Source organism: Anas acuta, chromosome 26 (genome assembly GCF_963932015.1).
Source record: "Anas acuta chromosome 26, bAnaAcu1.1, whole genome shotgun sequence".
NCBI classification, from domain to species: domain Eukaryota; kingdom Metazoa; phylum Chordata; class Aves; order Anseriformes; family Anatidae; genus Anas; species Anas acuta.
The window spans coordinates 1,158,126-1,180,602 of NC_089004.1; the positions used below are offsets into that span (position 1 = coordinate 1,158,126).

Consider the following 22,477-nt stretch of genomic DNA (forward strand, 5'->3'; position numbering starts at 1 on the left):
AGCATTTGTCCCCAGCCCAAGATAGACAGATGTGATGACCAGTTTACTCCTGCTCTATTTCCACCCTCAAAGCACCTCCTTTCCAAGTCAGAGCTGACCGCTTGCCATCATTCCTAAGACCACAAACTCACCCCCTATCTCCAGCTACAAATCATCTGCCCTATTAGTTGGGCATGGAGTTTTCTGCTGATATCCAGAATTTTAACCTCCTGCCACCCCCTCCATCTCCTGTCCCGGCTGACCACACCTTCACCTGCCTGTGAACCAAAGCTTCAGCTTTTGTTCCTTGCAGAAGATTCCAGAAACCCAAGCAGGGGGATGCCATTTCCAACAGTCTACCCAGAAGAAGACCCACACCATTAGGGAGAAAAAAAAAAGGAGGAAAAAAAAGTAAAAGGTTTTAATACAGAGAAGACACATGGCAGCCTTGCATCATGAACAACCAGGTTATGAAAGAGTAAATCTTCCAAGAACTTATGGAAAGCCCTGAAAGTACTCCCGGTAACACCATACCAAATGACAAGTGAGACAGAGAGAGGGTCCTGGGAGGATGTCTCAGAGAACACTGTCCTCAGGACCAAGACAAAAGCCAGGGAGCAGACATGACTCATACTGCTGCTTGGCTGATGAAGGGCTGCAGAGGACTTTGTAAATTCCGTACATCAGCATGAAGCACAAAGTTTTTCAGTTGAATTTCACTCACTGTGTATTCTGCATGTTTTTTCCCATACCATTTCATCCACTTTCTGAACTCTCTGTCCATCGTCTAGAAGAGGGAGGAAAAACAAAGCCAACAATTAGGACATCTCATTATGTTTCATTGCAGCAAACAGAGATGCAGCTCCGACAGTGCTCACTAACCCTTTCGCCTTTTTTTTTTTCCATTAATACTCAAAGGATAGACAGATAGATATTTATTACAGTTTCTTTTCCATAAGAAAAAACATTCGCAACAGTGTCAAGTCCAAGCTGCCATTTTCTTCTTTTCCTCACCCTTTTCAGCAGCATTACACATTTTAAGCAAGGCAATCTGAGTTGACACTGCTCACCACCAAAAATGGCACAACTTTAAGTAGCTACTGTGTTGTGGCACGTAATCCCACACAGAGGAGGCAGTGAATGCACATCCGTCTAAGAACAGATAGCAAGGGAGCAAACGGGATAAAGATAGGCCTGCTGGGGTGAATGAGGAAGCAGAAAGTGGCACGCAGGGCAACTGCACCAGCAAATAGGAGGAGAGCTGCACTTGCCAGAACAACAAGGAGTGCTTCCAGCTACATGTAAACTGATCAGAGTTGCAGAGGATGGAAGGCTACACTGCCCAGCCGGAGAGCTGGCGCTGGTTTTCCATTGGCACCATCAAGATGGCATGGTGCCTTACAAATAAACACCTCCATGTGTACAAAATCTTGTCCCCACCGTGTAAGCTGACAAAAAGCAGCACAGGTGACTTCTTTATAGTGGCAGTGAGGATCCAGCTAAACCTAGACAACACATTTTAAAATGACATTCCAGTGTCTTGCAAGACTCAGCAAATCTCATGTACTTTTAGGAATTTAACTCCACAAATGAAAGGCCCAAATTTGGAGGTAGCATCGAAAGGAGATAAGGAGGAGTGAGCAGGAGTTCTCAGAGCTGTGGAGACCTCCATCAGCGGGTCAATGTCCAGTGTGTGTAACAGACACATTTTAAAATTCTTTGCTTCAAAAGCACCCCAAAGCTTAATAGGGCAACTCACAATAATTTTTCATACGCTGTATGAACTTATTAAGAACTTTCTTTTCAATTAAAACTTCACTAAAGCAAACCCATAAGACACTTCCTCTTTCGCTGAAGCTTTTCAAAGCCATCTGCAGTCATTATCATAGCAGCCAGAGATGTGTTGCCACAGCCAATCTTAACTAGAAACTTAATTCAATCTCTTTCACAAGTGTTTGTCAGAGCTGGAAAGACTGGTCCACTAGACACAGCACAAGGCAGATTAGCTGCACGCAGGCAGCAGTTCTTTAGTTGCTAAATCTGACAGGTCATCACCTGTAACCAGAAGATTAATGCTGTACATTTTGTTCATCCAGCAAAATATGAAATACTGGTGCACTTCTGAAAGAGAAGGTAAGCCACTAGTTAATACTAATATTTAATTTGTGTTGTTTTTTTTGTGTGCACTAACCACTGTCACTAAGGCCTTATGTTTGCACAGCGATATGAAGGGGTATAAGTGCAAATGAGAATTTGACTTTCCCTCTGTAACACTCACCTTTAAACTAAGCTTACTATTAAACACAGATAGGACTTCAGGCCTTGCAAGTTACTTTCTGTAAGTAACCAGAGGCTTGTGCAGAAGAACTGTAAGGAGTACTCCAGTTGGAAACTTCCACTGGGTCATAGCAGGGGAAGCAAAACGGATTTTTAGATCATTGTTTGATTCTCTTCACCGCTGTTTATACGTTTTTGCGCTCACCAGTGAAAACACAGATCAAGGATTTTTTTTTCCCTTCATAAGGTATAATTTTCTAGCTTGTACAGACTCAGCCAGCTTATTTTTAACAACATGGAGGGCTTAAGTTGCTGTTGAGTCTACTGAAGAAAATAAACTTCTTATGGTAAGGCATGACTAAACTTTATTGTTTGCTTGTAGCTCATTTGGCTTCCAGGTCTGCCTTGGAATTGATTACCTTTGTGCATCCCCATTGGCACAGAATTAAAGAAGCGTAAAGAAAACTGCCTGCCTGACTAAATATTACCATCTTCTTGTAAGACTTCATCTGGGTGCCTACAAAGCGGTTATTATCCAGACACCCAACACAAGCCTCATCAGTTAGCCTACAACAGTTCAATAACCAAGCTGAACTTCAGCTGTGCGATACCAGAAAGGGACAGCACTGACATAAGCAGAAAGATAGCTTTTAAAAACTTTAAGGATCATTTGTTCACTCAATTCATTCCCAGATTTGTTTAGTGATATCGTTTCTGAAAGCCTTGTGTTAAAGCCATTTCTGACAGAGGGCTGCAGGTGCTTCGGTGAAGCCTACACCACATTTCCTTGTGAATTGGTCCTGCGCCATTACTATTAAACGGCTTCATCTCCTGGTCCTGAAATCACTTCAAGAACATGCTAATACTCCTCCTGTGCACTTAGCAAGCACTGCTAGGAAATGACTATGCCCACTCCTCTTTCCCCAAGCACACTGTGCTCCAGGTCTTCATGACCTGAGAAGCAAGAGCATCTAGGACTGACGCTCTGCTTTTTCTTCCTGTGAACTCCCAGCAGTTAGCAGTAATTCTGAACTAGTGAGGTAGCCTTCACAAAGACACATACGTGCAACTCACTTCAAGCAACTCACCTCAGCATATTTGGCTGGAATATCAGCTTTCTCCACACCATAGTGATGTTTGCAGTTTGTGGCTGCAGCTACTTGAAGCACCACCTGACCCACACCTGCAGAAGAGAAAAAACAAACCTGAGAATATGTTTCCGTAGAAAACCACTGCAAAGGGAGACAATAAGAGCTTTTAGAGCAAAGGACAAGTCGAAAAATGCAGGTATTGTATGGGACAAGGCTTCAGAGTACAGCCTCAGCTCCCAGCATCTATTCCTCAAATTTAAAGCAGACTCAAACCAATGTGCATTACTGAAATTAAGTCCCATTTTCCTACAAGACATGTTATGTACTGAGAACCCACTTTTCAGTAAAAGGAATTTACATCTTGGCTAGGAAGTGTGTGCTGCAATTTAACTTTTAGAACTTATAGGAAAAAAAAAAAGAAAAATTGGCATTACAGTTTTGACATTTACATTCTTCAGTACCTTTAGCACTTTTATAATAGTGTAAGACAACATTTACAGTCTTGCTTATACTGATAAACATTGATGGCTTCTTTTATTAAATATAGAGGCTCACTTCTAGAATTTCACACAGGCTTATGAATAGCTGGATTTACAATTTTTGTCCACAAACTTTATAATTGAATCTACAGATTTTTTAATTGTATTTCACTATTTAATTAATTGAACGGTTAGACAAACCCTACCTCATCCCAAAACAAATACTTGTTGGTCACATACCTAAGCTATTAATTTGAAGACTAACTAAAATGTTTGTTTAGCAATACCGTTATTAGCTTTCACTGTGAAACGCAACACAAATTCTGAGAACACATAGAGCTTATTAGTATATGGACTAGTTTAGAATACTACTTCATAAAACATGATAGGGTTCAACACTCAAAATTTCAGAAGCGACCACACTACACTGGCACAACTCCGTAATACTTAAAAATGCATGAACTTCCTTCCCAAAATCTATTTGCATCAGGCACGCTACCAGCAGTAATTAGCTGCCATTTCTACACCTTGGTTGAATGCATTCCCCCTCCTCTACCCCAGCTTAGGTTAAAAAGGAAAAAGGGAAAAAAATCAGTTAGATTTCTGCCTGTACAAGTGAGATCCACGTTTTGCACACACTAGAGCAACACCATTCCATTTGTTAAAGTGCTCACTTAAAATATTCTGAAAACATCCAACATTCATCAATAGTACATTGATGCATCACGTTTTGTCTATGACTAACACAAAATGCGTTCTTGTCTCACCAGTGCACTTAATCATTCCATGGATGACCACATGGGAAACAAGAGTGAATCTAAGAGGATAGCCCATTTACACAGAAAACATATTGCTGTTTTCCATTTCATTGGCTGCCGGCAGGAAGCGGCACTGGTAATTGAAGGGGTGGAACTCCTGCCTTTAAACCATTACCACTATAATGCTGTCTGGCACAATGAGAACTCTAGTGCTGACAGGGTTTTTTGTTGTTTCACTTTTTTTTTCCCTTCCTAATTCCCATTTTGCATACACATGCAGATTTTATACACATGCAAATACAGATGTACAAATTTCTGCAGGGTATGGGCAGAACATGATCGGAAGAATAAACATTTCCCTGTTTCTTATTTCCAAAGAGCAAGGAGGACAAAGACTAAAGGGAAGATCAAGAACACACTGTACTGACAGAAATCACAATACAGCATAACAAGTTACTAACCTTTTTTGTTTTGTTTTTGTTTAACTTTTTTTTTTTTTAAACCAGAATTTAACTGTATTGTGACCTCCATTTGCCTAACGATGATGCATACCTGCATAAATTCCTCCCACTTCCACAAGTTTCTGGCATCACAAAGACAACAAAAATGGCCACAGCATCCTGGGGTCTAGCCCTGCTGTTTAGCCACTGCTGTATGCACATAACTACTGGAAGGACATTAACATTATTAATAGTAATAATATGCTATGACAATGTTCATATTTACACTACACTCAATACTTCATTGTTTAGAATTTACAAAAGTTTACTCCCTTCAGTATAACCTCAGGAACGATGCTGTTTTCAATTGTTCAGTGCTCCAAACATTGGAAGTCAAAGACTTCTGAATTTAAACCATATCTAATACGTGACTCCCTATACCTTGAATTTTTACACTGTTGATCAGCCTCCAAGATTAAAGTGGGGAGAAGGTTAGCAATAAATACCTGACTTCAATTCTGATGGTACTAGGTACAAATATCCAGCATTTGACCTTGATCACACACTTCATCTTGTTACATGATCAGCAGAACTGTAAGGTTTCAGATATCATCTTCTTTAACCTTCCTGAACAAACAATTGCAAGTATCTAAGGCAACATTTTTTTTCTTCCAGATGGAAAATAGTTTATCAGATCTGATACCTTTCTAAATGTCTCGTTTGAACATAAGCCATCGAACCAGGAAATCTAATATATAAATTCCAAAGAGGGAGGAAGGGGTTGGGGCAACCCTTCCCTGATAGCCCTGACTGGAGACATACTAAGTTGTGGGGAGGAGGATGGTAGTCGTGCTTGTGTTTAAATCTAAATTAGATTTGGTTTTTAACAGATTAAATATATTTTTTAAATATTTTCCCCAGAAGCCCTGCATCATACCAAAAACAAAACCAAAACGTAACTTCATTTAAAACTTCACAACCAATCCAGTGAAAGGGGAAATTCTTATTACTACTTTCCTGCTCTAAACAGATTTTAGCAACAATAAGAACATCATCTCCTTGCTCATAATATCTGTTCCACATGCATTTGAGTTCTATCTGGTTTCTTTACCAGATAAAAACATCTCCCTTTAAAACTCTAACCTAAACAACAAAATGCAGTTGCAGGTTACTTGACAGATTTTGTGGGGGTCTCACAATGCAGCAGTTAAAGCTAACCATAAAGCCTTTATTGATACACTGAAAAGTAAACCAGAGGGGAAAAATATGGTTAATTTTCATATTACATGCCAAGTGTTTCATGCTGTCATGGGAGAAGTCAGGAAATCATGTTTTCATATATGAATGGCATAAACTGAATTCACAGAAAATGGATGAATCCTTAAAAATGAAACTGCTGTTATTATCTTTTAAAGCATCATTTTTAATATTGTTTCTTCTTTGTAAGTGTATTCACCAACAGCAACAGACACCAAGAGTTTTCTGTAATAAGGGTTTATTGCATTTGTAGGCTGACATTTCACCACAGGGAAGAACGTCTGGGATGTCTGCTTGGTCTACTTAATCCTGTCATGAAAAGCAGAAGCATCACTGGGGATTAACTAGCAAAGGTGCTTATTCTATAATGCAATCCTTAGTCCTGGTTTACTTTCCAAATGTGAGGTTTTGCCTTTTTTTTCCTCTGCTCATAAGAAAGGAAACAACAGTGAGCAAAAAGAAGGAAAAAAAACTTAAGTTACTGGTCACTCACCACTGCCCAGGTCAACAAACAAATCATCCTCAGTCATTTTAATTTCATCTATCATTTGGGCCACTAAGTCGAAGGAAGTTTCTCCATAAACCTCTGGGGAAAAGGGCTCATAGTTGTTGAGTTTCTCAGGATCAGTCACCGAGTGGTTATACACTTGCTGCAGGATGTGACGGAGGAGTCCGTTGGAGGGACGTGTGTTCAGCTTCATCGGTTGGGTGGTTCCCTTCCACTACACATAGAAAGCAAGAAGACATGAACCCAACGTGAGCACAACAGAACATCACCAGAACAAGGCTGCGTTTGTGTAACACAGAAGTGAGAGAAATTCCCTCCCATCCCCTCTCTCACTTGGGTCCAAGATGCTCTGTAAATACAAAAACAGTGAATGACACTAAAAAAATACACAATCGTGATTGGTTATTTGTCTCACCTCAACTAACAGGTAATTTAAAATATGCCTGATAGAAATATGTGGTAAAAAGAAAATTAAAGAGATGTAAAAATCAACAGACAATGGAAAGCTTAATTCTGAACATATACGGAGTAGGAGTGCAAGTTTGTTCACCCCTTTTTTATTTACTGATCACCACTGAATAGTACAGTCGCTGATGTTAACCATACTGTCAACGTAAGAGCAGTTTTGTTTTTTATCAGGAATTGTAGGATGGGAGGGATCATATGTACACAAACAGGGAGTGGCAGGAAAGAGATGGCAATCAAGCTTTCTTTTTTCTTCAAAAAGAAAACACTCCCTCCTAAACAAAGTTTTTAGTTTAAAAAATGTTTACCTTTCATTTTGATAAGGGAAAATAAACAAAAAGGACAACTCCAGAATCCTGCCTATATATTCCTGTATTTGAAATTCAGATGGAAAGAAGAAAATTAATTTTTAGCAATTAAACAACATAAGAAAGAAGCCTAAATCCAAACGAGCAGATTTTAGGGAGCTGAATGCCCATAAAGTGAAGAAACACCTGGCAGAAAAAGTCTTACTGCCTTGTGTTTTTCAAGTAATTCATACAAACACATTTGAGAGGGAAAAAAACAGCCTTACTTTCAAAATTAAATATAATACTAACATCAACTCATTACTCATGTTTTACTTCCTCCAATTCAGCCTTTTAAAGGAATAAGGAAAAAAACCACCTTGTTAAATTTGTCTGAACACAGAATACATTCTAGCTTTCCCCATCGGAGTGATCCTGAAGAACAGAGCAGCTGAACTGAATGGCAAGCAAGGAAATTCCTAAGCCATGGATCACTGCCACAATACACAGGAGGGTTCATATGGATTACTTAAGTACCCATAAGCCACAGATTTCCAGAAGCACAAGTAAATCTATATGATAAATCCTTGTGAAACAATTACAAGCTAAATACACCAGAAACCTTCCCCCCACACAGCCCACCACCAAAGGTAACTCAGCTATTTCAAAGTGCCAAAACAATCGAGCTAAATGTGTGCACAAAACATGATAGTTTACAAATCTACAGTTTGGGGGAAAATGTTACTATGTTTTTCTTCCAATAAGAAATGCCCTCAAATACTAGCTCTTTGACTGCCCTAGTGTGATCAAGAAAGCAAGGTTTAATGTAAGATTTATTAACTCCCCCAAAAAATGGAAGTAATGAAGTACAAGTGATGCAAATAGACTGAGACATGATCCAGCCCTAAATCGGTCACACCTTTCAGATATTTACTGTATGTGAATTCAAACCAGCGAGATAAACATCGTGGCATAACAAAGGTAAATACATACCAACTGATGAATGCTGTCAATGGCTCGGTTGTACTTGTCACAAAGCCTCTGCATGCTTTCAAAGCTACAGGGGAGAAAGAATGTGGGGTCAGTTAGATAGGAAACTTTAAAAGGCAGGTTTGAAGGTACAACCTTTAGCCTTTCTGTCCTTATAGAAACTAAGTAGGTGGCTATTTACGGTTTGTTTCTTGCAGTGCATATTACGGTTTGTTTCTTGCAGTGCATATAATTACTTACACAGCTTTAGGTCATTGCATAGTTTCCTTCAAAAAAAATCCCAGTTGACTAGCAGTACATGATATACATGTATAAGCAACAAGTTCTGCAATACAATACAACCTATTTGTGTAGTGGAAGAAAAAAAGGCACTTAAATTTTGGAAACTGAACATTAATATAATATTAGTTCCCTTAGTGAACAGGAAAATAATTTAACTTAAACTATGATTTATTAGAAAGTTTTCTAATCTCATAGTCCATTACTTTCTTTTCATGTCCTCAGATGCACAGAAATGTAAGACGTTTGTAAATTGTTCTCCTTTGCTCCACCAGCTCTCCTTGATAATTAGTCCTAGGGCAAGCAGAAACTAACTTTGTGCCTGAAAACAGACAGAACCAGCACACCCATCAGAAAAGCACAGTGATTGCTTTGTGGGTTGGTCAGGATTACAGTCGGTTCAGCCAGATGCATTAATAACAGAAGCTGAGAGGATTAAAAAAATCATTTCAGGGAAAAAAAGATATTGCTAGGAACATCAGCCATTACATAAGCAGATCCCACAAAGCAACAGGGGAAAAAATACAAGGAGTTACAGTGCAAGGTATTTAAATCACAGCCATCCCCAAATCAAGAAGATGGAAAACCAGGGGACAGGAAAAGAAGGTGGCCCTTCGGCCTCTCATGAGCCCCATGTTATTGCTGTGCTGACTAAGACACCCCACTGAGGAGCACTGCTGACTTGCACTTCAAGCTTTCAGCTGCACACCTTTAATTCAGTCTTAAGGCAAGGCAGGAGTATGAAATGAGTTTCTGTCCACACGGTACCTGCATTCCTATCATCCACCACTTTCTGTTCACATCCATCTGTCAGTCCATCTGCTAAAAGTAATTTTTCCTGACATTTTTTTCAAGAAAACAAAATAAATTAAAATCATTACTGAAATTACAAGTTTATGACTTCCTTGAAAAGTTGCAGAAAGATAAGCGAGGTGTGACTTGTGGGAATAGATGGGTTGTTTCTTTTATTCAGTATCACTGCTGGCAACACGGACACCACCCAGTTAGACATGCCCAGCCAGGCCACCAGAATCACAGAAGTTAGCAAGGTGTGGATTGGGCTCTTCTCCCAAGCATAAAATGATAAGACAAGGAGAAATGGCCTCAAGTTGTGCCAAGGAAGGCTTAGGTTGGATATTAGGGGAAATGTCTTTACTGAAAGGGTTGTGCAGCACTGGAACAGGCTGCCCAGGAAACTGGTTGAGCCACCATCCCCAGAGGTCTTCAAGAAACGTGGAGATGTAGAACTTAGCAGCGTGGTTTAGTGGTGGACTTGGCAGTACTAGGTTAAGGGTTGGACTGGATGATCTTAAGAGGTATTCTCCAACCTCAATGATTCCGTGATTCTACGATTTTAAGTTACAGCACTGCAATCTCTGTGCATAAATAATGGATTTAATGACAAGGGATGCTGGATCCTGATTTCTCCTTCTGAATTCACCAGGAAGAAGAGAGGGACTAAAACATCTTGCAGTGAAAGAGTTAAAATGAAATGCCGAGAGGAGGAAACAATACCTTAAGCAGATCGCGATAAAAGTATCTGCATGGGGCTCAGGACAATAGCCAGTGATAACTTAGAAAAGGATGGATTTTCATCTGTAATTCTCATTCTAAGTTTAGCCATGCTGTGGACTTGAACAAATTCAGTCTTTCCCATGACAGCAATTAAGGTTGTTTTTGCAAGCTACAGCTTGAGGGTCATCTTTTTGTCCAGTCTCAGAACAAAAAAGTCACTGCACAGAACCTCAGACTTCTCCAGAGACAACGCAGGGCCAGGGTCTGCCTCCCCCAGCCTCAAGGTGAATGCCACGTACTATACATTCATTTTCAGCTGTGTGTGGAATAGGCCTTCACATGTAGCCACAACCATCCTAAAATTACTTCTAGCTGCCTAAAAGAGCAGTATGAATTCTTTGCCTTTTAATTTATCCCTCCACCCAAACAGGGTCCTACTTGCACCGCATGCTAAGCAAAGGAGGAACGGGAAGGTTAACCTCCCACAGGCATGGCAGGCGAAGGACACAGTGCTGACAGACAGTTCTGGCATGCAACTTTCTAAACAGGAATTCTTAGTTACTACAAAAGTAAAAACCTCAGTGCCATTCAGATTCCTAACGCGCTGGATGCAGTCCAACCACACAGATACCGATCATTGTTTCAGAGTGAGTAATTCCAACGTACACACCAGAGCTCAACTTTCTGCTGTGTGGAGTTTCCAATTATGTCCTTAATCCAACAGCCTTTGCCAATATTTCTGTTACACATTTCCTACCAAAAATAACTCTGCAGAATCTGAAGCCAGTTCTAAAAGAAAACTTTGGTTCGTAGTGTCTAAGAATAACTAGTTACAAACTGATTCACTATGAACCATGCTGGCCTGTCCTCCTGGTGGGAAAAAGTATTCCTCTCACCTTTTTGTGTCATAGTCAATTAAAACATAGTTTTCCATAGCAAGCTTGAGATCTGGGATTTCTTCACAGACCCACCTGGAAGAAGAAAAGAAATAGAATAAAAACAACATATACAATTACGTATAGCAAGGCAGTCTCTGTCTCAATTCTAAACAGGCATTGCTATGTATTACAAGAGAATGCTGCAGCAGACATGAAAGCTCACAGTATTACCAGGAGTAAGGCAGAAATCATAAAATGCTAATTGGAAAGCTGCAGTAGTTCATCTTTGTGTTTAATAAACAGTAAGGTGCCCATAGACATTGGCAGCAGTATGAAGCTCTTGAAATGGCTTCAAAATCAGGTGATAAACATATTCAATTTATCTAAAAATATTCAAAGCCATACATGATGCTAATCTAACATAAAATGTAATGCAGAAGTGCAGGATTTTGAAAGGATTTTTAACAAAACCGATACTATAACAAGCTTGACAAAGCTGAATGTGGATAAGACATTTCCTACAGCACCCCAGAACAGCACTGCCAGTCATTCATTGCAAGGATATTCTCCTCTGTGTAGAGCTCTAATCTGCTTTTACACTTCAGATGACCCAACCTGAAACCGATTTTCAAGAGCAATTTTAATAAAAGACCCCTTTTTCATGCTGAATTAAAGCCCCATATGTTGTTGTCATTGGTAATGGAAAGCTTGCACCCTCTTACAGCGCATCTGACAATGGTATCTCACAGGAGATCTTCACTCTCGAAAAATAGTAAGATTAATTCTTTTCAAAGACAACTTCAAAGCCACATAGGCTTTGGGCACACTTTCTTCCAAAAACACCAAAACAGGAAAGCACTATCATCCCCATCAAGAAACCTCCAAGAAAGGCACAGGATGAATTCCAACAGGAGTGGCAGTTTCTTCTTTATGTACCTTGATGCATGCTTCAATTTTGAAATGGTGAAAAATGACAAGAGATCGAAGTGGTCTGGTTCCTTCTGGCTGATTCACTCTTATTATATAAATAGATATATGCAATTAAAAATAAAAGTTTCACAACCGTGGCTGACTCTCTTCTGGTGAATACCTATTATCCCCCTGAACATTTTATAACTTTGATCTTTGTGTTTTTTTTCCACTTAAATTAGGCAAATGGGCAGCCAACAGCTGCTCACCTCTATATCTTGAAGACAGAAATACTTCTTGACTTCTTCTACATCAGACTTACATAACCACATTGTGGTTACTTTGCACAAGGCAGACAAAGGCAGTATGAAAGCCTGCTTTCACTGCAATCAGGTTTGAAACGAAGTTGTGAAACATTTCTTTGACCAAACTGCTTTCTAATGCAACCTTCCTCTTGCTTTCAGGTAGCATAGCACTGAAAACACCAGCACAGATGATTGGTAACCATTTTCAGCAGCAGCTTCTCAGCACCAGCACAAGTGAACTGGGAGCAGCAGTGGCAGGGCATCTCATGCCAAGCTTTTACAGTCAGAAAAAGAAGATTTCTTTTAAAATAACAAAGTCTCAGCTCTAGCCTCCAGCACAGCCACTACACATTCCCTCCTACCACAGCCCATGGTAAAATATTTTGATTTCATCTATGTAAGTGGTATTATCAACACTGCTACTTAGCTCTCCCACTCACACTGGGAGCAGCTTCCTGGGCCATCTGGGACTGAGCAGATTCCAAGCTCAGGTGGCTCCGAGACGCTGCTCTTTGCATTGTGTCTCTACCTGCACTATCCAGCCATGAGAACCTACTGCAGGAAACAGCCCTCCAACCCAGATAGTCTGTGCTGTGAAGCTCTAAAACAGTTAACACAAACAGTTTTTAAACAATCTAAAGTGGATAATACTGACCTCAGATGTTTGGGGTGTTTGTGTCAGTATCATAAAGGTAGCTCTACAGCAAGTCACTTCCTAATCCTGCTGAAACAACAGCAAGCCATATCATAGCCACAGGTTGTATTGACCCTAATACTGTTTGGAAACACTCGGACTTCTTACACTTCTTTGACTTTCACCTTTAGCCTCCAATTTTTCCCCAATATTGGTCCAACTCTACCAGCGGTCAAGAGGAATGCTAGCAGGGACATCAATCCCAAAGGGATGCTGCACCATTCCAACAACAAGGAGAAAAGGGAGAGGGTGAGGAAAAGGATGTGCTGTTGATTTTTCAACAGGACCACAACTTTCAACACATGCCAAAGATGTTTTTTTGTTTGTTTAACTTTTCTCGTCTAAAGGTTGAACACAAACTGCCTTCACTGGTTACTGAAGCAGAGTTTCCTCAAAGCATTGCAACCTTTGCTATAAGCAGCACCAAACGTTAAGCATCGCTATTTATTTTTAATCCTGTTCAAAAGAACATGGAATGTAGCAAGTTAAAACAAAGTTAAAGTTTGACAGGAAAAAGCTAAAGATTTTTGTTGCAGAAACATCAATTCAGCTCAAAAAGTAATTTAAAGCTAAGAGGCAGTTCTGACTGCTGCCCTCCTTCATATCCCAAGATGTCCATCCACCAAGACACAGAAATGCACAAGAAAGGGTTCCAGCAATGTCTGCATTGAACACTTACCGAATTGTCTCAATAATTTCATGAGCAGCATCATGGTGTTTGTCCTGAAATAAGAGGAAAAACAGATGTTTTTAAAAAGACATTAAACATGCTGTTCTTCAGAAGATTACAGGAATCAGTCTTTTTCAGTACACAGAAGATACGTGTACTAAGGAAGGAGTCTTTGATTGACACCCACACCATTAAACTAATCAAAATTAGACCTCTAAGAAAAAAATAAGGCTTAAGAAAATATTTTTTTCAAGCCTCTATGAACTAGCATACACTTTATATGAAGGATCTATCATTCTACTTCCTTCTTTGTCATTGCCTGAAATCAGGAACTGCGTATCTGATACCATTGACAATTTTATTGGTATGCAGAAGGTACATGACTGCAAGCTGCACAACAAACAGCTGTTTTCATCGACCTAGTAGCCAGTACACCCTCACATCTCCAGGTGGACAGTCAGATGAATGCAAAGAGAATGGCTTTCTAAAATAAAGCATCAAATGAGCAGTAGGAGCGGTATCAGTGTAAAAATCTCACAGCACAAAAGAAGAGAGACCTGAACACACAGACCTCTTTATCAACTGAAAAACAAAAACCACCCACACAACACATTAAAAGTAGCGCACTACAAGTATACACTAGACTGTGAGACACAGATGTTTGTTGACATTAATTTGAGAGTTTACTCAGGAGCACAAGCGTGTTTAACAAGCCATTCCAAGCACACACCCATAAAGCCCTTGTAGCTGCATCTATATGCACCATGCTACAAAAAAAAAAAAAAGTCTATTTGGGGGAAGTTACAGGTGTTCCTATATATATTGTTGTATCCATCGTGTGAAGACGTGGTTAGCAGAGTCCATCTGCACAGTTTGGGTTATATTTAGACATTTGTTTCTTAAAGTGGCTTTGATCTTTTAATTAGGAGCCCAGTATCTAAGGACATTTCAGAGTTAAAAGCATATAGGCTAGCGCTCTCAAATAAATCCCTTGTCCCTCATCTTCTGCTGCAGAAGTGTAATTTCTATAGAGTTACCATGGGAAATGCTATAGCAAAGTGCAGGGCCAGGTAACAGAAAGCAAAAGACTGAGGCAGGGGAGGGAGGCAGTGGAAGAAGAGAAACACTAATGGACAGATGACCTGAAGGCTGGGGATTATTTCTACTTCTTCAAGTCACATGCTGTAAGTCACATAGAAGCTTTTCCCATCAGCATTGCAGCTTTCAAATATGCATGAGGGAACAGAATTCCCCCTTATGTAAGCAGTTCATATGCTCAGGACCAATCAGACCTGTAAGAGTTCTCTTTCCAGAAACTCACACACATCCCTATAAATATCCAGATAAAAAGAATCTCATGACCGAGAGGGGCAGAAATCAAGGCAAGCATTTCTTAAGTGTGTTATGGTAAAGGTACAAAGTAATATTTTACAAGGAAAAGCTTTGATTTTCAGAACAGCAAAAATTAACTCCATTCATCAAGGAGTCACATGAGAAAAATGAAATGCTCCTGTTGCGCTATCAGAAAGGAGAGGCTGCCAACACAAGAGCAGTCAGGACATTTAGCCCAAACCAGCGGCACCAATAAACAAGGAACCAGCTTGGAGCATCAGGAAATAATTCTACTGGTAAGCCTTGGCTTAGGAAACAGGGAGGTGGTTGAACAAGAATCCGCTCCTGACTCTCATTGCACATGAAGAAAGAAAAGGCATGAAGAAGAAAAGGCATACACAGGAGGAGGGCTCGCCTGTCTTTTTATTTGTTATCTGCGAAGTACGAAAATAACCCAAGACAGCCAGCTCATCCATAAACATCCCCTGTAAATTTTCACCTTTCACTACACGCAGAATTATCATGCTGTAAACCCCCTGGGCTGATCTGGCTCTTCCAGTAAGCTGTGTTCCTGGATAGTAAGAATACGGTTTATCAACATAAGCACATTATACCGGAAAAGTGAATTCACACTTAGAGGGGCATAACCTTTTTCTCTGAAGAAGTTACATTCTTCACACTTTCAGTGCTAGCAGAGCACAATTAGAAACCCTTTGTCCTATAGGTCTTCATGACAATGCCCCTACAAATATCCAAAACTGCTTATTTAACAGATTCCTTTGTCTTGGGTTAAAAGTGAAAAATATATAAATACCACAATGCGTGTCGACAGCTACAGACCACTCAATTCAAGCAAGTGGTTTTGCTCATGCAACCCCATGCCTCCATTTGGAAACTCCTGCCAGAAGGGGCCTTTCAGAGCTCAGTTTGTCTCTTTATCTATCAGCAACCGAGTTCAAAAAAGCTCCACGTTTACTGCAGCTAAACTTCTTGTGTTGCAACACTCACCACGTTTACTATTCTCTCCAATATGCTTTGTACAGGTAGACAAGCTCCTAAGGTCTCTTGCAAGCCTTGCAGATGAAATCAAAGATGATCTAGCATTTCTTCAAAGCATAAAAGGCCACGGAAAAGAGAGGAGCAAAGGAGGGAAAAAAATAGATCTAAAGGAAATACCAATCAGCTTCCCTTTCTTTAGGGACCACTTGTAGCTCTGTTTCAATGCTACAGTTGTTAAATTTAACAAGAACAGACGTTAGCCAGCCCCACTCATCCCAACTGCGTTCGTGACACTGAGAGAGCCTTCAGCGGCTCGTGGAGCTTCTGAATGGAAAACTCACCAAAGCAAAGCTGCAGCCTCCCTGGGCTCAGCTCTGGCAGCTGCCTAGCCCCTTACAAGCAGATGGGCTGCTTTTGGCTGGACACACAACTGTGCTTGGTGCAGCAGTTTTAAGCTGCTCTTTCCACAACCCCATTGAGAGGACCATGAAGCCAGCACCAGGAGGGACAGGCAGCGGCCAGCACCACACATTTGGAGGCAGACAGAAGCCTGCGCAACTCGGACACCAATTCAATTTTTTCAATCCCCTTCCCTTTTCAGGCAGCAGTAACCCAGAACTGTACAACATTGCCACGCTCGTACAACACTGCCTGTAAGAGCACAGCCTCACACCCTATCTGCTCTCCCAATGCTTTATCAGCGAAACTTGCTGGTAAAGAGCCTCCTACAGACAGACTGGCCATCAATCACAGAAAACACTGTGCAGAAGCCTCAAGAAACAAGCCTACCTGCTCTGTGGGCGGTCACAGGAGGACGCCTCGGTGCTGAGGCCAAGAGGAGGCCCGGTCATCCTGCGCCTCGGCCCCAAGCCCTCCCCCGGCCTCCTCGTGCAGATCGAGAGGCCCCCAGAACCTCCTGAGCCACGCGAGCAGAAGCTGTTTCACGACAGGAGACTTCCACACTTTAATGTGGCCTGGGCACATTAAAAAAGTTGCAGACTACAGGAACTGAGAATACTCGAAGCTACTCATAACAAGTGAAAAACAAAAACAAACACACACTGGTAGTTATTTACAGCCAACTCTCTCTAACTGAAATTTATAATACAGGGTTCTTGTCTTCAAGTTAAACGTTTGATCTAAAACTGAAATATGATCTCCCAGATAAAATTCAAGTTTTTGCCAAGACGTTTCACAGGAAAAATGATGGAAAGAAAGCAGACGCTTTTTCAAAAATCACTTGCAAGAACACAGTTTTGTATGGAAAACGGCAGAGGAAAGTTTCAGGGAGCACAACTGGGCCAGATTTCCCCATCCACGTTCCTACAACTCTAACGTCAGGAGTCTGAGGGCCAAGGCCAGAACCACATCCACTACTGTGACTTGGAGCACATCAGTGTCCTGATGCCCTGCCAGCACACGTTCCTGCTCCTGCACAAGCCAGTCTGCCCTTTGGCATACAGAGATAAGGCCATGGAGCAATTTTTTAATTATATATATTTATTACTAGTGTTATTATTGAAGAGCTTGATCTTTCTGTTTACCTCTTCCCTAAGAGTTACTCATCCTGATTTTTCCTAGTGAGGACTCTTTCCTGTAGCTTCAGCTCAGCTCTCTTGATCACAGGAAAAAAAACAACATAGGAAAGCTGCTGCAGGCTTCAGTGCAGAAGTCAGCCAGCCCTCTTGCTACTAAAGACATTTTGTATCTTGCAGATGAGAAGCACTGCAGGTGTTTTTAAAAGGACAAATAGGAGTGTCCAAAAGCTCTTGCCAAGTACGTATTTTCATGTAACCACTATTTTCTATCATCACACACTTTTAACCCTAGTTAAAAAACCTCATCAGTATGACTACAGCTTTTAAGTTTTCAGTAATTATCACAACTATTAATGTAACATCTACAAAGAGAACAATCACACTATGCATCATACGAGCAGTGCCAGACACATTTCAGTTATAGATAACTTTGTTCTGCAAAGCACCAACTCTTTCATAAAAAAAAGTAGTTTTTGCTAAACACCACGAGAGCAAACGGGAGTGAACATAACCATTTATTTTTGCCAGAACGCAAGCTCACTGCTGTGAAGGAAGGTCACAAGGAACACAAAGCACTACCCACTCTTGCACAAGGTGTGGCTGTTTTGGTCACATTATTTTGTCAAGTGAACTTCATCCCTTAGGAGATCGCAGACATTATTTTGATGTAATTCTGTAACCTAGTCTCTCAGGTGCATTTGTAGAGGACTGGTTATCTCACAGTGCAACAACTCCAGCTCTAACCTGAATCCCTAACCTAAAGCAACAGATTTAAAGACTACACATTTATTTCTCAAACACACAGAACATGTTCAATTACATCAGACAGCTGACATTGCCTGAAGCAAGGAACAATATCCTAGTGCCCTTCCAAATTCACATTTTTCTATATTTAGGTCCTGCATATGAAACTATGCTTATCCTGCTGGGGCCTGGTGGGTAAGCACTGTTATTCTGCACTTCATTTTCCCCACATGTGAAACATGAGCCTAGCGAGATCTGATCAGCCTACACAGCACTGCACACTAAATGCAGCAAACAGCCCAAACCTGGAAGAACAAATGGTTTGAAATCCTGGGTGTGGTGTTGGGGAAATTAAAAAAAAAAAAAAAAAGCCTGTGCCTTTCTATCAGTAGATCTCCAAGCACCATACAAAGGGTTTGAAGATTCCTTATCTGCGTTTCACAGATAGGAACATTCTGTGCATAGTGACTGCCCAAGACTGAACTGTCCTGCAGCAAAAGCAATTCTCACCTTTGCAGAACTGGTTCAGTGTCTGACTCACTAGACCACATTTCCTCCTCCTAAAACAGGCTGGGTGGCCAAAGTAGCTCTTCAGAAGCGTGCAAGCAAGTTGTGGTCAAGCACTCACAAAGCAGGGGAAAGAGATCTCCTATGAGCTTTTCACCGCCCACCAGATGAATCCAAACAACTCAAACACCAAAACCTGACACAAGGAGTTAAAAATGCATTAAGAGCAAGATTCGTGTACTTTTTAATGATTAGATCCTGTCCTACTTCCCACACTTCAACCACATCACACTGACTGCCAGTTACCAAATGCTGAATCCGCTCATGTTTTCAGCAGAAGTCACTTGGATCACCGAATTCTAACCTACCACCGAAGACGGTCTTATTTAACCTGCATGACGTGGGAGGTCAGTCTCGCTAGCCTCAGGGTTTAAAACACAGCTTGGGTGCCTGTAGCAGCAGTGGTCCATAAATCTGAAGGAGAGGATGTTACAGCTGGAGACAAGATGGTTAGCAGAGATCAAAAAGACAGATTAGGAAAAGCCAATCAATCTTGCAGAATACTAGCAGGACAAGCGCCTCTAATGGCGCTGGGTTCCCTCCATCTGCAGAGGATGGGTTTAGGTGCCAACAATGGCTGAGGAAGGCCAAGCAAGCTGCTGTGGTGCTGCTCTGCGTGGCACCTGGACACCCTCTCAAAAGGGCCGTGCCTTCAGCAGAAGGTGCTTCTCCTCCAGGGCTTACCTTTATTTACGCCCTCTACGGAGGCTCACCAGCACAGTTTCAACGTCCACAGCACACCCACAGCCAACAGCAACTACAAGGGTCTGTGAAAAGGCAAAACCTAAGCGCTTCCAGCTGCTATGAACAGCAAGCTCTGAAATCCAGTCAGTGCCTTGAACCACTTTGCATTTTTAGGTCTTGCTTCATGCTAAAACACCAGTTAAACTTGGAGTAACGAAAAGGGCAAGTATGGTCAATGCAATATTCCACATTGTATACGTAGACTATTTTTTTTATATTATCAGATTTTATCCCAAAGCAAGATACTGTCATCCAGTTTCCACAGCAAAATCCGAAGTACAAATCTTCTTGCCAAGGGATATGAGGATCAGAAGTCTTTTCTGAAGCATCCAATTATTGTTGTTCCCTTATATCAAGGAAATTTAAGGACATTCACAAAAATACACACACATCAGTATGTACAGAAAGACACCTCCTGCTGCTAACAGGTTGTATCTGTTCTCCTCCCAGCCTCAGAGAAGCAGCAAGGGAAGCAAGAGCAACCACAACTGCATTTTGAAACCCATCTCCCACACAGCAAGAGAGCAGCCAAGTTTGCTGCAGCTTCAGCAGTTAGTAAGTTTATTGTCTGACAAAACTAAACAGAAAACACCACGGAAACCATGGAGTGCATTATGGCCTCCTTAAGGGTCAAGCTCCAGTATATATCGAAACGACCAAGTTAATGAAGGAAAAAGGGATTAGATAAGAAAATCCAAACTCATCTGGGTGATCATTACAGACCATGAGTACCAGCGATCCAGTATTTACAGCTGTGGGTCTGGATGCTACCAGGCACTCACACTTGACTTTCACTGCAGCTACCTAAACCACAATAAAACCGTTTTGCCTTTCAACATAGCAATTACAACTGTTGCTACGGACACTGCACAAATGCAAGAGGGAATCCTTCCCATGAAAGTGTGTAGGAGGGGCTGTATAAATACATTAACATGCAATCTCTCTGCAGAAGCGTCTGTGGCAACATCCACGTGGGACTGTTACACCAGGATGACCCGCTGGCTTCAGGCGTCACAAGCCAGACATTGCCAATAGCAGCTCTATTACAAAAGAATATAAATTAGTTAAAAATTCCAAGACGTTTATATCGGAGCACACAAGGGAATGCAACTATTTTGGTAAAGCAGCACCTTGCACTGGCACATGCTGCTGCTCTTTTGGTAACTGCAGTCATAGCCTGTTCCCACAATACGACAGCTGGAGGGAGCATGCTGAAGCCTCAGCTCTTCCAGCAGCAGAACAGCACCACGTGTACGTGCAGAGGACTCTGTTTGCTTATTCTGGGAGAGAGCAGGCTGCTGGGCTTCCACTCAAGTCAACAACAAAGAAGGCCCCGCCAACATTTCACAAACACCTTAAGCCCACGCACCTCACCATTACCTCTCCAAAAGCCAGCTCCTGCTCTTGGGCAGCACTGCCAGCACACGCACGCCTCAAAGTCAGGGAAGGGCAAAGCTGAAAATGAACCTTTTTAGTGTTTTGGCTGAGCTCCCTTCCAACCAGGCCAGTTCACCGCACCAGCGTGCAAACACACCGCTGTAAGGGCGAGGGCAGCCTGGTCACACCAGCAAGCGGACAGAGCTGGCAACAGCTGCTGCAACTCGCAGAAGCACCAGTGCTGAGCTGCCCTGTGGCCAGAGCCCTCGTTAATGAAGAAATAACAATCCTATCCAGCAGTAACCGGAGAGGTGGGGGGAGCGGAAAGGAAAACAGCCATACACATCCACACTGCCAGGAACTTAAACCTGCACGTAAAATCTAAGCAGAGTTATTGCTGGTAGAAATTAATACCCAGCCCCAGAGCTGCATTAAGTGCCTGAACTTTTCCAGCTCCAAGCAGACTCTCTTCCCCTGTTTTGAATACTATCTTTAAAAACTACAGCTTCCCTACCCATTTTTTCCCATTAATCACCTTTAATTAAGATAGCACAGAAGCCCCAAGAGAGGGATCAAAGCTTTGGGACCTTCCTGCTTCTCCCCACCAGCAACCATCCCTTCTGACATACCCCCCTGGAAGGACTGGCAGCCGAGGCACCGAAGGAGACCCCCAAGCCGTGACAAAGGCAATCCCCCTCCTTGGATGAGCAAGGAGGAAGAGCAGAAAAGCTGCTATCATCTTCCTCGATCCCGCTGACTTCCAACCTCTGCAGTGGAGGCAGGCAAGGCTGGGAGGAAGCTCAGAGCACAGCCTCGCTGGGCCAGCAACGGGATGTTTTGCTGATCCCCGTCTCCTGCAAGGAAAAGTGGCAGGCCAAAAAGAAGCATCTTTCAGGCCACTGGCAGGACAAGGATGCCTTGAACAACCACGTCATATCCCATAAAGATATTCCAATCTGGGACAGCTCAGGAATTCTACCCCTACTTACCAGGCTTGAATACTACAACGTAAGTTAGTGATAAAGCCTTGCGCTCCTTCTGAAGCCCACTGAGTTCCTAAAGATGTACTGGGAGGTACAAAGGAAGAATACAAATAGTTACGGTTTCTCCCCAGTAAGCTTCAACTTGTGGAGCAATGACACAAGCTACACCCAGTACAGATTTGGAACAGCACATGAATTTCCAAGTGCCAACGATTCTTTAAAGCTTCAATTTTAAAGACTTGTAAATAGTTTAAACCCCGCAATTTTGCAGTATTTTCATCTTATGTTGCAGATTTCTGTTTCTTCACATAAGCAGAAAGGACAAGCGGTGGCTCCAGCCCCAACTCCAGGGGCTGCCCGCGGACCCGCAGGCCAGAAGGGATCACCTGCACCACCACAGCAAGCCAGCTGC

General features: G+C 41.8%; 1 protein-coding gene across 6 annotated transcripts in view; it reads right to left on the reverse strand.

Annotated features, from left to right (window-relative positions):
• Window positions 1-22,477, reverse strand: part of DOT1L (DOT1 like histone lysine methyltransferase) — a 71,862-nt gene that overhangs the window by 42,016 nt on the left and 7,369 nt on the right. For all 6 annotated transcript variants that reach the window (XM_068661522.1, XM_068661521.1, XM_068661524.1 and 3 more), the window contains exons 2-7: window positions 13,791-13,834; window positions 11,222-11,296; window positions 8,535-8,598; window positions 6,775-7,003; window positions 3,345-3,439; window positions 704-766 (exon numbers count right to left, since the gene is read on the reverse strand). In XM_068661522.1, the coding sequence (XP_068517623.1) occupies window positions 704-766; window positions 3,345-3,439; window positions 6,775-7,003; window positions 8,535-8,598; window positions 11,222-11,296; window positions 13,791-13,834 (570 nt within the window). The remainder of the gene's footprint in view (window positions 1-703; window positions 767-3,344; window positions 3,440-6,774; window positions 7,004-8,534; window positions 8,599-11,221; window positions 11,297-13,790; window positions 13,835-22,477) is intronic.